At 45.9% G+C, this 13,693-nt stretch overlaps 1 protein-coding gene across 29 annotated transcripts in view; it reads left to right on the top strand.

Moving 5' to 3' along the window:
* The window catches only part of KCNMA1 (potassium calcium-activated channel subfamily M alpha 1), a 730,062-nt gene that overhangs the window by 484,918 nt on the left and 231,451 nt on the right, over positions 1 to 13,693 (top strand). For all 29 annotated transcript variants that reach the window (XM_046026770.1, XM_046026771.1, XM_046026772.1 and 26 more), the window contains exons 6-8: positions 443 to 518; positions 11,148 to 11,223; positions 13,319 to 13,489. In XM_046026770.1, coding sequence (XP_045882726.1) covers positions 443 to 518; positions 11,148 to 11,223; positions 13,319 to 13,489 — 323 coding nt within the window. The remainder of the gene's footprint in view (positions 1 to 442; positions 519 to 11,147; positions 11,224 to 13,318; positions 13,490 to 13,693) is intronic.

The following is a 13,693-nucleotide window of genomic DNA, read 5'->3' as shown; positions in this document are numbered from 1 at the left end:
ACGTGAAGATACAGTTTAAAAAAAAAAAATCAAAGACATCAGGTTATCGGATTTGTTTGTAATCTGCTCTTAGCATAAAGGTTACCTGGCCCCATTCCCAGTGTTTTTCAGAGACAAAATCCTCTCAAAAGAGTAGGCAACTTAGAAACAGCACTTTAAATCTGAGATGAGCAAAGGAGAAGCCTCCTTTAACGGGGCTTTCCCCACCGGACCTTCCTCTACAGTGGCTCAAAATAGGCCTCCTTTAATAGGAAAGTTTACCAGCAGGGACTAAACCAGTCAAGAATCAGAATGAAGGACTATGTTCAAGGTACGGGATGGCTTAATCGTCTGTAAGAACTTCAGATCCCTTCAACCCTGGCAGCTGTAGATCAAACGGTTGAGTGTGAACATTAAAACCACGCAGTAGAATAATGTGTCTCTATTTCATTTCTCTTTCCAGGTTTGAGATTTTTAAGAGCTCTCAGACTGATACAGTTTTCAGAAATTTTGCAGTTTCTGAATATCCTTAAAACAAGGTAAGATGTTCTTATTCACCTTTTTTTTCCCCTTGTTCTGGCCCCCCACACCAGTTTGTACATATCGGGTGTTTTTGTTTTCATCACCGCAAGCTGAGAGTTCTGTTAGTCTCCGAAAGAGTGATCTCACACAGAGGTCTGGAGAAAGCACAGAGTAGGGCTTGGGTTGCTCTCTCCTGCAGGGCTGGGGGCCGTCTGGTGAACAGAGAAACAGCTGTGCATGTGGGGAAGGAGATAGTTTTGGGGGGCTGTGCGGGTTGCTTGGAAATCGGCCACAGCATCCTGGAGAGACGGTGCCCAGTGGATGAGAGATCGAGAAACTCATTGATTGGGAAGTCCTTGCTCGTGGGTTCTAAATCGCCCCTTTATTACATCACTAAATAAGAAATTGAACCTGAACGTAAAAGCAATGGAAGCAGTGCTCTTTGAGAGGCAATCACAAGCCTCATACGGCAAACAGAAAATCATTTCATTTCAAAGTACATTTTAGATGTTCACTTTATAGCCACGGTAGTCCCTGGGGCTCGCTCTGTGAATTGCCTTTTGGGGAATACCTAAAAACCTCCCGCCGAATGTACCATGACTACTTCTGTTAACTGTGTTATGATCTGGAAAACACTACTGGACCAGGAGGAAAAATTCCCCAGAGACCCCTTTCCCGATGACCTGCGGGTTTGCAGAGCTGGCCCGAAACCAGGCTGTCTTGATGAATAAACTAATAAAAGAGGTTAGACGTCCTCTAATGGAGAATAAGTATAGGCCATAAATTTCTCGTGTAGGAAATTACACTTTAAGAAGCTCACTGCTAATGTTCCATTTCCTCTGAGGTTGATGTGTTTGATAAATGATTAAAAACAGGACACTTCTGGATTTTGTGATTTATAATTAATACACCTGCATTCCGGGGGCTTTGGATTCAACATTGTTTTCCCAGTCTCTGAGGCTGGGACTCGGCTTCCCGAACCTGTCACAGCCAACACACACGGCAAGCTTTTGGCCTCCGTCTTTGGGGTTCGCATGTTTTGTTTTATTTATTTATTTACTTATTTGCTGTGTGTGTGTGTTTTAATTCCACACTGGTGTCTTCTCACCAACTCTTCATCTGTGCATATGTAGGGTAAATCCGCTTTCTGTTATCCAAGGTAAAAAGCAAATGAGCGTCTTCCGCAATAGAAGTCCTCCCTATTGGGTCCCCCCCAGCCCATGCCCTGCACTTGCATTACCCTGGGGTGAGCGTTTATTGATGTTCCATTTACTAGTATGTAATATGACTAAGATAGAGTTTATATTTTTACTTTTTGTATTTCTTCTGAGTGACAGTAACTTTTTCGGTTCCTTCTCCTTTTTTATGGGTCTTGGGGGCAATGGACTCTGCTCCTGAAATTAGAAGAACGGATAAGCTAGTGACCCTCCATGCTTACCTGTGTCACAACTGCCCTGCTAAACTCTATTTTTTAGGGTAGAACTGGTGTGTACGCAGGGCCACGCACAGGAAGTGTATTTAAGAGACACTTGTTTTTTACGGTGGGGAAGGCGCTATGTGGAGTTAACCACATTCTCGAACGTGCTGTAATGCCCCTCATTCCCTGGTTTGTGTGTACACCATAAATTCAGGGGCTTTTAATTCTCTGACACCAGTGTTTTAAGAATGTGCCATGACTCCAAGGAATAACGTGGAAAGAAAACTGTGTTCTTGTTTTTCTTGCATTCCATATGGATTGTTTTTGGACTTGGGAAGACTATAAGCCAGGTGAATAAAATATCTTTCCCTGGACTTTTGTGAAGAGACCCATCAATTTCCCATTCCTTGGAGAAGCTTCCTCTCCTTTAGGTGCAGGAAATAGCACCAACATCCCGACTGATAACCCCACAGTTAGGCTGTTTCATTCTCCCAGAGCACAGGGGAGAAAGCCGAAGCAGCCAGCTAGGGCAAGAGGGGACTGTAAGTTGGGGGAGAGTGGTCTTAGGGAGGAGTCCCAGACTGACAGGCTGCTGGGGGTCTGCTCTCCGGAGGTCCAAACAGCATTTCCCCAGCACCCTACTTCCCACTCAGTTCAACTCTTTCTATGGTAGAGGGGGTTTTGAGCATAACCCTACACTTGGATCGTGTTGGTTCCTAGTGTGTGTGTGGGTGACCGAGTTAATTCAACAAGCCTAAATTGAGCGTCTATTCGTACCAGCAGCCAGGCGGGGGCCAGGGTAGCGTCCTGTTCTCAGAGAGTGCAAGGGGAGGGAGAGCCAGCAAGATCTGTGGTGGGTTGGTGCTGGGACACAAGTATATCAGGGTGGGGGGGTGTGGCCGTGAGGTACAGAGGAGAGGAATGACATCAGGCTTGACATGAGCGTGGGGTTTTCAAGGCTCTTCTTAAGGAAAAGGGATTGTCTTAGGTGAGCTTCTGAGTGTTATCCAAGGAGGGTTGGGCTTGGGCAGGTGAGGGCCAGAAACCTCCAATCACTGAAGTTACAAAGCACACAGGTGAGAGAAATCGTTCCTTGGGGCTCTTTGAGTAATCCTGCGCTCTTGGATACTGGGGGCTTGGTGTCAGGAAAACAAAGATGACATTAGGAGGGCAGGCTAGGGCCAGATCCCAGGCACAGAAGGAAACTTAATTGTAAGGACTTAAAATTTAAGTTAATTGTAAGAAACCTGACTTAATTGTAGAGGCTTTAGACCAGCTCTGTGAGCCCATTCTCTCTTTGGATGCCTGGCTAATCTCAGCTTCTTCCCTCTGTGGACCCCTGAGCCCAGATCCTGAAAGAGGAAGCCTTGGTTTTGTTTGTTTTTTTTTTTTTAAGATTTTATTTATTTATTTGACAGAGATCACAAGTAGGCAGAGAGGCAGGCGGGGCGGGGGGGTGGTGGGAAGCAGGCTCCCTGCTGAGCAGAGAGCCCGATGAGGGATTCCATCCCAGGACCCTGAGATCATGACCTGAGCCGAAGGCAGAGGCTTAACCCACTGAGCCACCCAGGTGCCCGGAAGCCTTGGTTTTCATAGGGCTTTGGACACAGAGCTTATTTCCTGGTGACTCCTCTGTACTCTGCTGTGTTCACGGTGACCTTCCAGGAAGGAGCATGGGTGCAGCCCTGGAATCGTCTTTAGGGGGATTTTGTCTGGCTTTCTCGGGTGGCCCCCACTGATCTGTGGCATTGGGTAGGGATAGAGACGTTGCAAATGTGATTTGAAATAATGGCTTGAAATTGCAGATTCATTTTCTGTCCTTTGGCTGCCTTGCTTGGCAGAGAGCTGTAAGAAACAGAGCAAAGAAATATATGGGGGAGAGAGAGAACTAAGTGGGCAGCAAAGGAAACCAGAGTGAACAGGATGATAGAGAAAACCCAGATGAAAGAAAGAAGTCACAGTGATGGGACAGCATCAGGGCCCTTCTTTAAACTGATAGCTAATGGTGGGGGGGCAGTGACTACCTTGCTCCATGTCTGGAAAATGGCCTGTTGAAGGGAACAGAGTCCCCTCCCTGTCTTTGTCCAAGTTTTTGGCGGTACATCAGTGGCCCTGCTCCCTGGCGAGCAGACTCGCCAAGGAGAGGGCATGTAATTATTCTGCATCAGAGGAAAATAAGGAGCTCGGTTTTAAAGGTGTCTCACGTCTCACTTGATGTGTACATGTTGATGATGAAAACATAGGTCATCCAACAATTTGTTTCGAATGACAGTGGCCTTACTAATTATTAAAGTAGACTGAGCTCGGGCCGCCTGGGTGGCTCAGTCGGTTAAGCAGTTAAGTGTCCAACTCTAGATTTCAGCTCAGATCATGATCTCAGGGTTGTGAGATTGAGCCCTGTGGCAGTGACCGCAGGCTCTACACTGGGTGTGGAGCCTGCTTGGGATCCACCCCCCTCCCCACCCTGTGCTCTCTGATAAGATATAGAAAAGCATAAAAGATAAAGTGTAACCTTCCCCCTCCCCCCCCACCTGTGGGTAAGACAAACATTACGAGCACTCTCCCATGTCACTTTTATTTCCCTCGGACTATTCCATGGTGCGTGTGCACCATCCTTTACCTAACCCACACGTTTTAGGGGGGCATTTGGAGAACTAAAATCATGGTACTACAAATGTGACCTTGGAAATGGCTTCAAGGTTAAGTTCTTTAAAAAGAGTGTTCATTATGGAGATGGGTTCATTATGGAGGGGTTGTCCAGGTGGAGGCCACACCATGAAGGCTCCTGGGCTTCACAGATTTAACTCGGACAGTGAGAGGGGATCATTGAAGGGTTTAAGTAGGACAGGAATGTGGTCAGATTTACGTTTTAGAAAGATTGACTAGTCCACCAATTGTATGATGGGTTTGAGGCATCTAAAACTGGAGACCGTTAGACCAGTCGGGGCAGTTGTCCAGGCACATGGTACCAGGAAATGGCCCTGAGCAGTGCAGGTCGGGGTGGAGAGCAGGAAGAGGGGTGGAGAGGTATGTAAGGGGCAGAATGGACAGAACTTGATTTTGCTTATAGTTCAGCCCAGTCATCTCAGTGTGGTCTCATGAGTTGACTTTTCAAGGGTGGATACCTTGCATCTGTCCAGCAGAGGTAACAATAAAACAAAATAAAGCCACTGACACCTGGCTGTGCACTCAGCCACAAAGGAGGAAAATAGTGGACAAGCCGAGCAGGGACAGATTTGCCCTGTTGTGTAGAAAATGAATGACATTCTTCAGTGTTAACCAAAACATGTCTTGTTAAATACAGCAAGGGCAAAGATGGCACACACTAGCTCTGGGTTCATAGCTATGCTTTCAGAAAGAGACATACTTTCTCTCTTCCAGCATGTACGTGGTCCTGGGAAGGTCTCTGATCTGCAGGAATAGGAAGATATCTGTGCCTGCCCTTGGAACATTCACTGTATCCAGTCATGTAAATTTCTCTAATGACTATTGAGAACTCATGAGTTGGGGACCCAGAAATGATAACAGACAAGATGAAAATGATTTTATTTTTTCTTTTTTTAAATTTAATTTAATTTTTTTCAGTGTTCCAAAATTCATTGTTTATGCACCACACCCAGTGCTCCATGCAATACGTGCCCTCCTTAATACCCACCTCCAGGCTCACCCAATGCACTACTGCCCTCCCCTCCAAAACCCTCAGTTTGTTTCTCAGAGTCCACAGTCTCTCATGGTTTGTGTCCCCCTCGGATTTCCCCCAACTCACTTCTCCTTTGGATGAGGTAGGTTCTCATGATAAGGTCCGAGTCCATTCCTCCCTCAAGGCAAGAGAAAGGGGCTTGAATGTGAATGGTTCCAATATTCTAACCACTGGGAAGTTCATGTTTGGCTCAGACCCGGGACCTTGGTCACAAAGCTATGCCTATTTCCAGTGACCCTTTTGCCATACAGAACACACAAATTTAACCCTGCTACCCTCTCCCTCCTCCCAAGGAGCCCTGTGCAACCTGGTAAGGTTCAAATTTCAGAGTATAGAGAAAGTCCACTAAGACTTAATCTTGCATCCTTTTCACAGAGCTTTTAGTTTAATTTGTACAGTTGTACAGTTTAATTTGGAAAGCAAATTCCTGATGCTGACAATCTTTAATGATGTTAGTGCCATAAAAATAATCAGATTTCAGTGTTGAATATGGACTCTTTCCACGACAATGATGAACTGTTCTACGCACAACAAGAATTCCCTTAAGCACTATTAATAGCATTATGACAGTCATTTAGAAATTAATAATCATCGTATTTAGGTTGTTTTTCCAAACCACTAAGAGGCTCAAAGGCTACAATAGTTTTAATATCTCAAGAGGGCTCTGCATGGTGATTGGTCAGGCACTGCTTTGTTTGGGTTCCAAGGATCTGGGAGTGTGCAAGTGAATCAGTTTGGTATTCAATTACCCTTTCGGAAAATGAACAACACGGATTTTCCTTGATGTACAATGGGGTCATGTCTGGATGAACCCATTGTAAGTCGGAAATACCCCAAGTCAAAGATGCACTTGTTACACCTGACGTCTAGAACATTGTAGCTTAGCCTAGCCTATCTTAAATGTGCTCAGAGCACTTAAATTGACCTACAACTGGGCCAAACCATCTAACTCAAAGCCTCTTTCATAATCAAGTGCTGACTGTCTCACGTAACTTACTGAATACTATACCAGAAGTGAAAACCAGTGGTTGTGTGTCGGTTGTGTGCTCTGGTGATCACCAGGCTGACTGGGGGCTGCAGCTCACTGCCACTGCCTAGGGTCACAAGAGAAATCACGCTGTCTATCGCTAGTCTAGGAAAAGACCAAAATTCCAAACCCCAAATCTCGTGTCTCTGAAGGCATGTGGCTTTCACACCGAGAACGTTAAAAGTTGAATGCTTATGAAGTCGGGGACCATACGTACATGCTTCTCTGAGATGCCAGCTACCTGTTCCTCATCTGCTTCTCCCTCCCCGTGTTAGCTCACACCTTGGAGGACTCACAAAGTAGAGGAGTGTGCCAGAGTTTGCCTTCCCACTGAGAAACTAATTGATGTCCCAGCTGCAACAATGAACTGGAGTTCACTGGCTATCAGAGTTTCTGCTTCTGATAGCTCGTTGGGTGGATGCCTTAGATCCATACATTTAATTTCTACTCTGACAGTCTCTGGGTGGGAGAGGTCGGGGGTTGTCCTTCGAGAGCGAGAATGCTCTGGAAGTCCAGTGAGTTGGCCTCTGGGGTTGACAGGCTGCTCTAGGGAACAGAAAGGCAAGGATTATGGTATCTCTCAGCTCTCAGGAGAGGCTGAAATAGAAGATTTTAAACATTATTTTGGTGAATTGGTGGTTTCCATTTACAGCTTCAGAAACTACCTAGAGATGGTTGCATGACCCATAGTAGCATCTGGGAAGAGAGACAAAGGCCAGGATTCAGCAGATCTGTGCTTGCCCTTATAAATGCCAGGTCCATCCAGACCCTGCAGAGCCGTGGAACTAAGCATCCTGCTGAGCACAGGTACAGGATCCTGGTACAGGATCCATCCTCTTTTCTTAGGTAGAAATGATCCCGGACCTATTTCACAGACCCAATCAATTGTTAGATTCTCTGAGAACAATTTGGATTTTACCCCTCCTGTCGTGAGCAGATGGCTTTAATTGTGAGGGACAGACTGTACTTTGAACCAGCCTTGATAATGACAGGGATTCAAGACAGAATTAGACATGTCTAGATCCAGGGGTTCAAAGTCTCCCATCAGGATTCTGCTTTTCTCTTTATTCCTTCCAGGTCCTATTCTCAGGCAGGCTTTCTCCAGGGCAGATGGCATTCCAGAGCCCCAGACTTATACTTTTTTTGCACCTGAATCTCAGAAGGAGTCAGATTCTTTCTCTCCCACTCCATTCCTTAAAAATGCTTTCGATAAGCCCTACTTCATAGCCATTTAGAGTCGAGAGTTCCTCCATCAGCCTGTGTGGTTCAGGCCACCCAGATAGGAGAAGTGGGAGCCTTTGAATGATACCCACCCAGATCAGAGGCTGAGGACAGGGCTGTCCTTGAGGAAGGGATGTGGGAAACCCAAGAGCAATAGACACAGAGATCTGTGAGGCTTCTCCCAATTATTGCATTGGGGTTATATTATAGGGTTTGGGTCAGACAGGGCTGGTTCGAATATTAATCCCACCACCTGCCTACGGTATCTTCTCCGGCATGCTGCTTAAGTACACCAAGCCTCAGTTTCCTTATTTGGTTAGCAGGAACAGTGATAGTACCTGCATCAAAAGGTAGAATGGTAAAAATCCGAGCAGAATAAAGAACTCAACACGATGCCTAGCACATATAATAGGGACTCAATAAATATTGGCAATTTTTATAGGCAACTTTTATAAATTGGCAGCTGTCAAGATGACTAAGAATGATGGAGTGGACATTTTTATTGTTTTTCTGAACAATAAAAAAAATTTTTTTTTGAACCAGATTTTTGAACCAGAAGGAAGTCATTCCACCCATTTCAAAAGATCAGTATCAAACAAATTTTTAAAATATTTGGCTCTATTTTCCTCGAATTGTCAGAACAAGCTCTAGAAAAAACCAAGACCATGGGCTGCTCTGCTCAATTCTGTGAAGAAAAGATGATTGAAGAAAAAGGCAAGCAGGGCTCTAGCCTTGTCCCCGTTCTGGAACTGCTCATCTGACCTCCACTGAGGGGCTCCTCCTTCAACCCCCGGGCTACCCTGGACTGCAGCCCCCTCCTGCCTTCCTTCACATAGTGACCCCAGGGTAGATGTAGTTACCAGAATTTTTCTTTTCCGTTCTTTTTTTGTGAAGTTCAAGAGGTTCATCAATATGTTTAAGAGAGTCTGTCTCCTCATTGAGGCAACTCTCTCTGAGCTTTTCCTGTCCTGTGCCTGGGGCACAGGGACAGATCAGGGAAGACTCTGACGGACACCAGTCTATGACTCTGAAGGCCAGGGGCCAAGAGGACTTCGTAGTGCCCAAGAGGGTGCACTCTGGTCAAAGTGCCCCGGCTCACATTCCTACACACTACTTCCTGTGTGGGTGACATCATAGGGTCATCATGAACAGTAGAGGAGGGAATACACGGGAAGCACTTAGAATGGTGAGCAGTGTGAACCATTACTGTTTATTACTGTTACAATGTCCTTTAAACTCTCGGGATTTAAATCATTGGTTCCACATGAGAAAGAAGTAGGAGAGGGCAGAGAACAATCAGTCAAGAATGATGGACAGAACCCCCCGGGGGTGGCATTCCGCCGCTACAGAGAGACTAAAAGAGGTAGAAAATAGAGTTTATTTCCGTAAGATACAGCCAGGAACACAAGAGACAGACAACAATCTAAAACAACATTACAAAAGTTGTGTTCGGATAATGGGGTTGTAAGTGGCTGGAAGTAAGAGCCAGGAGGAGTCCTTTCATATCCCATGTGAGGGGACGACTTTAATAAGGACGTGGGGATTGAATCAGGCTCTGAAGAAAGGGAAATGTTTGCAAAGATAGGAAGAACCATCTTTGGTAGTAGAATAAACAGATGGAGGCCCCACATTTGGCTGTGATGGAGGTTTCAAGAGTTGATGTTGAAGAGGTGGTAGTTGAACCCGAGCCTCCAGCAGGTGGAGGAGGGAAGGAGTTTGGAAACAACATTTTAGTCAACAGGGAGCCTTTGGATAGGGAAGTGACCTGCCAACAACACTGTTCAAGGAGCTAGACCCCAGCGGGAGTGAACGGGGTGAAGCCAAGAGGGAAGAGTCCAGGGGGAGGGACCAGTTCACTCAGGATTTATGCATAAAGGACCTCCTATGTGCCAGGCACTGACTGTACTCACGGATCCAGGCAGATAAAACCTCTGCTTTCAGGGTGCTTAGACTTTAGTGAGTCCTAACTGATCCTCTCAAGGACACTGATGGATGCTGACATTATTAGGCAGGAGGTTGTGCAGGAACAGGATATTCATAAAGTCTCAGATTCTCACTGCATGGATGACATATTAATTACAAAGGGAAGTGGACTCCTTTTGGTAGCAAGATTTCATGTTCCCACCTTAATCAACTGACTGGACCTAATGTAATTGAGTTGAGATTTTCTGATGTGATGCCAGCCCAGGCAGATATTCTTAACAGATGCATTTAAATGGGATCTACTCATGAGGGGACAATCAGACAAATCCAGAATATGGGAATTCTTATATAAGACAGCTAACCTGAGTGCACGGAAGATTAAATGTCCTGGGGAACCAATAAAAGGTTTGGGGGGGGGAGGAGAAGAAAGCAGGGGTTGGCAAACTGTATAGTCCAAGGGCTAATCCAGCCCATTGCCTGTTATTGTAAATAAAGCTTTATTGGAATGCAGACACATCCTTCTCTTACTGACTTCTACGCTATAGCAGCAAAGTAGGATAGTTGTCACAGCGACTCTGTGACCGGCAAAGCCTAAAAGATTTACCGTCTGTCCCTTTATAGAAGAAGTTTCCTGACCCCTGGAATAGAGAAAGCAACATAATAATGAAATGCAATTCCTGAATCTCGACTGGTTCCTGTGTCAGGATAAAAAAAATGAAAATATCACTAAACAATTTCAGGGCAACTGGAGAATTCTAAAGAAAGAGTGTATTTTAGATGACATTCCTGAATTCACATGAATTTTCTTGGGCATGACAACTGTAGAGTGTGTTGCACGGTGTCCTTCTTAGGTGTTAAATGCTGAAGTATTTAAGGGTTATGTCTGTAGACATAAAAATTTTCAAAATAAAATTTAATTAAAGAAAAATTAGGGGCGCCTGGGTGGCTCAGAGGGTTAAAGCCTCTGCCTTCGGCTCAGGTCATGATCCCAGTGTCCTGGGATCGAGCCCCGCATCAGACTCTCTACTTGGTGGGAAGTCTGCTTCCTCCTCTCTCTCTCTCTGCCTGCCTCTCTGCCTACTTGTGATCTCTCTCTGTCGAATAAATAAACAAAATCTTAAAAAAAAAAAAAAAGAAAAATTAAACCCACTTTTCATGGCCCAGATGTCATTTTTCTATAGGTTTTGTCCCTACCTACCAATGTAGGATCTTCCAGGACCGTCCTTTATGATGGAGGAAACACTGGGGACTAGAGGTGGGCGGCTTGTCCTTTAAAGATTGCTGTCACTTTGGAAGGCAGCCCGGACATGGTCTTCTCTTGTAACTTGGGGATTTTGCTTGTTGTCTCTTTTGCACAGTAATTCCATCAAGCTGGTGAATCTGCTCTCCATATTTATCAGCACATGGCTAACAGCAGCGGGGTTCATCCATTTGGTAAGTATCCTTGACGGGGCTTCAGCTCTGACTTTTCTGCAGTAAGTCTGTCCCTGCGTCATTTTATGACTTAAATTTTTTCTCTCTGAAGGAAACTTCAGCCTCGCTGCAGAGTGTAGGAGCAGGAGAAGCAACTGCGCCATTGTCTGGGTTTCCAACCCTTTTACCCTAAACTAGTTCCAAATGGTGAATGATGTTCGCTTCATTAACCTGCGTTTTTCAGTTCACTGGTTGGGTGGGTTTCACCTTGTCTGCAGTAACCCCAGTACACCACAAGATGGCAGTGCGTCCTCAGCCAACACTTGAAAAGGTCTTCGCAACAAGGTTGGGTGTTTGACCCACATCTTAATAAACAACAAATTCAGATCCCTCAATTTCTCTCCGCTTCCCCCTTACAAAAAGCCACCTCTGATTCTTTTGCCTGATTACTTGTCAAGTTATTTTGTATCTCCAAAATGTTAATTCTTCTAAATTAATGACTCTTTGAAAGGCTTCCATTATTAAGTCAAGTAATTCCCACCTCCTCAAGGAAGACCTTTATTCCTGCTTTTAGGGACCACAACTTTTGTTGGAAGCGTGTTTCATACAAGCACAAACTGTTAAAACTGGAAGGAGCCTCATCTCGGGAGCTTTGAGTAAATGTGCCTTCCCTTTACTCAGGCTCTATCTGTGTTAAGGGGAGGAAGGTGCCTTTAGTTACCTCCCATCATCGGGATTTATGTAATTGTCGTGGGAGGCGGACCCGGAATGGAAGCTGGGGCTCTCGTTCAGTCACTAGATCTGAGGGCTCCCCGCCCACCCTTTTATGCTGATGGAATTCTGGGCTGAAATAACTCTCAGTAGGTAATACCCTCATCACCGTATTTGGTTTTCAGTAGTCCCGTGAGGTGAGCTCACTGTGCATTTTGGGAAGTAGCTTCTGCTCTACCACGAAAGCTCCATGAATATGGCATGTTGAGCTCAAGAAGTGATGTGTGAAAGAGGCTATGTTTTGGTTTTGGAAACTTTCTGCCAAGGAAGAACCAGAGGCTTGGTGGTTTGGGGCCTGGGGGTGGCTGGCTGCCCACACAGGCCATGCCGGTGGGTCATAGGCACTGCCTGTGAGGTATATGGCAGGGCTGGGATCCCGGGAAGACCTGGAGATCCAGCCGCATCTCTCCCTCTCTCCTGAGAGTAGTAGCTCGAGTGTCTCTCCTGCCTCCCTCACAGCTTTGTTGGTGGATCAAACTGACGGAAAGGTAAGGTGTTATGTGAAGTTGGGTGCGCTGCACCCCTGGGGACAAAGGGCTCCCAATTCATGCACTCTCTCTTGAGCTTAAGTATTGCCTCTGGCTGATTTGCCAGCCGCAGAGTTGAGTTGTTGCTACAGAGATCAGAAACTGAATGTTGCACAAAGCTGAAAATATTTACTATCTGGTCCTTTACAGACAAAGCTTGCTGACCCTCAGTCTAAGGGGTTGCACAAAAGCAAATTGTTCTCAAGAGCTCGACTTTCATGCACTCAGGGAAATTCTTGCCCTTTGCAGGGTAGAGCCATCCCTGACATTCTGCAAAGCCAGGAGAGCAGAGTCAGACTCCGAGAGATGCTGATGGGGGTTCAGGTGTAAGGTCTGAATGAGCGAAGCCCACCAGGCATTGCCTTGGTCAAAATGATGAAAAGAGGAGGCCCCTGGTGGGAGAGTCTCAAATTTCTTCCGGAGGGCCTGAGCCAGGCCCTCAGAGACTGAACAGGAACTCACAGAGAAAGGTCAGGGCAGGGCTCTCTGGCTCTTTCCTTGAAGGTAATGCTGTAAAACGTGGCTGGGGGCAATGCCTTCAGACTCCGCTGGCTTCAGATCTTCAACAATGAGAAGAAAACGGGACTAGGGATATTTGTCTCTGCTCCTTCCCCTTCTCTGCCTGGAAGCATCAGCCTGGAAGACACACCTGTGTTACCCCCTGCTGCAGTTTTCTCTGTGACCTGCTCAGAGGTTCCGAGTCATTGCTGCAAAGCTCACTCAAGGCCACAGATGCTGAGGCCGCTAAAGGTTTTGGTTTCCTGGTATATCCTATGAACACAATGTCATCTTTTCCCTTCCCTGGCCCCTTGCTTTAGGTGGAGAATTCAGGGGACCCGTGGGAGAATTTCCAGAACAACCAGGCTCTCACATACTGGGAATGTGTCTACTTACTCATGGTCACCATGTCCACTGTTGGCTATGGGGACGTTTACGCGAAAACCACGCTCGGGCGCCTCTTCATGGTCTTCTTCATCCTCGGGGGACTGGTAAAAACTCTTTATTACGATGTCGATTTTTATGGTCATTAATATTTTCTACAATCCGTTTCTTTAAAGCTTTGTATTTTAGATTCTGTGTTTCCGCATTACCAGCAAGTGATCGCCTTAGCGTTACCCCTGGGCTAAGTAAACCCAAACGCAATGGTGACTTTCCTGCGTGTTTCTTAGGTATGTTAGACTCGTTTCCCAGTG

The sequence above is a fragment of the Meles meles genome, chromosome 13, assembly GCF_922984935.1.
Source record: "Meles meles chromosome 13, mMelMel3.1 paternal haplotype, whole genome shotgun sequence".
Taxonomy (NCBI): domain Eukaryota; kingdom Metazoa; phylum Chordata; class Mammalia; order Carnivora; family Mustelidae; genus Meles; species Meles meles.
This window is presented reverse-complemented; position numbering and strand designations above follow the sequence as displayed.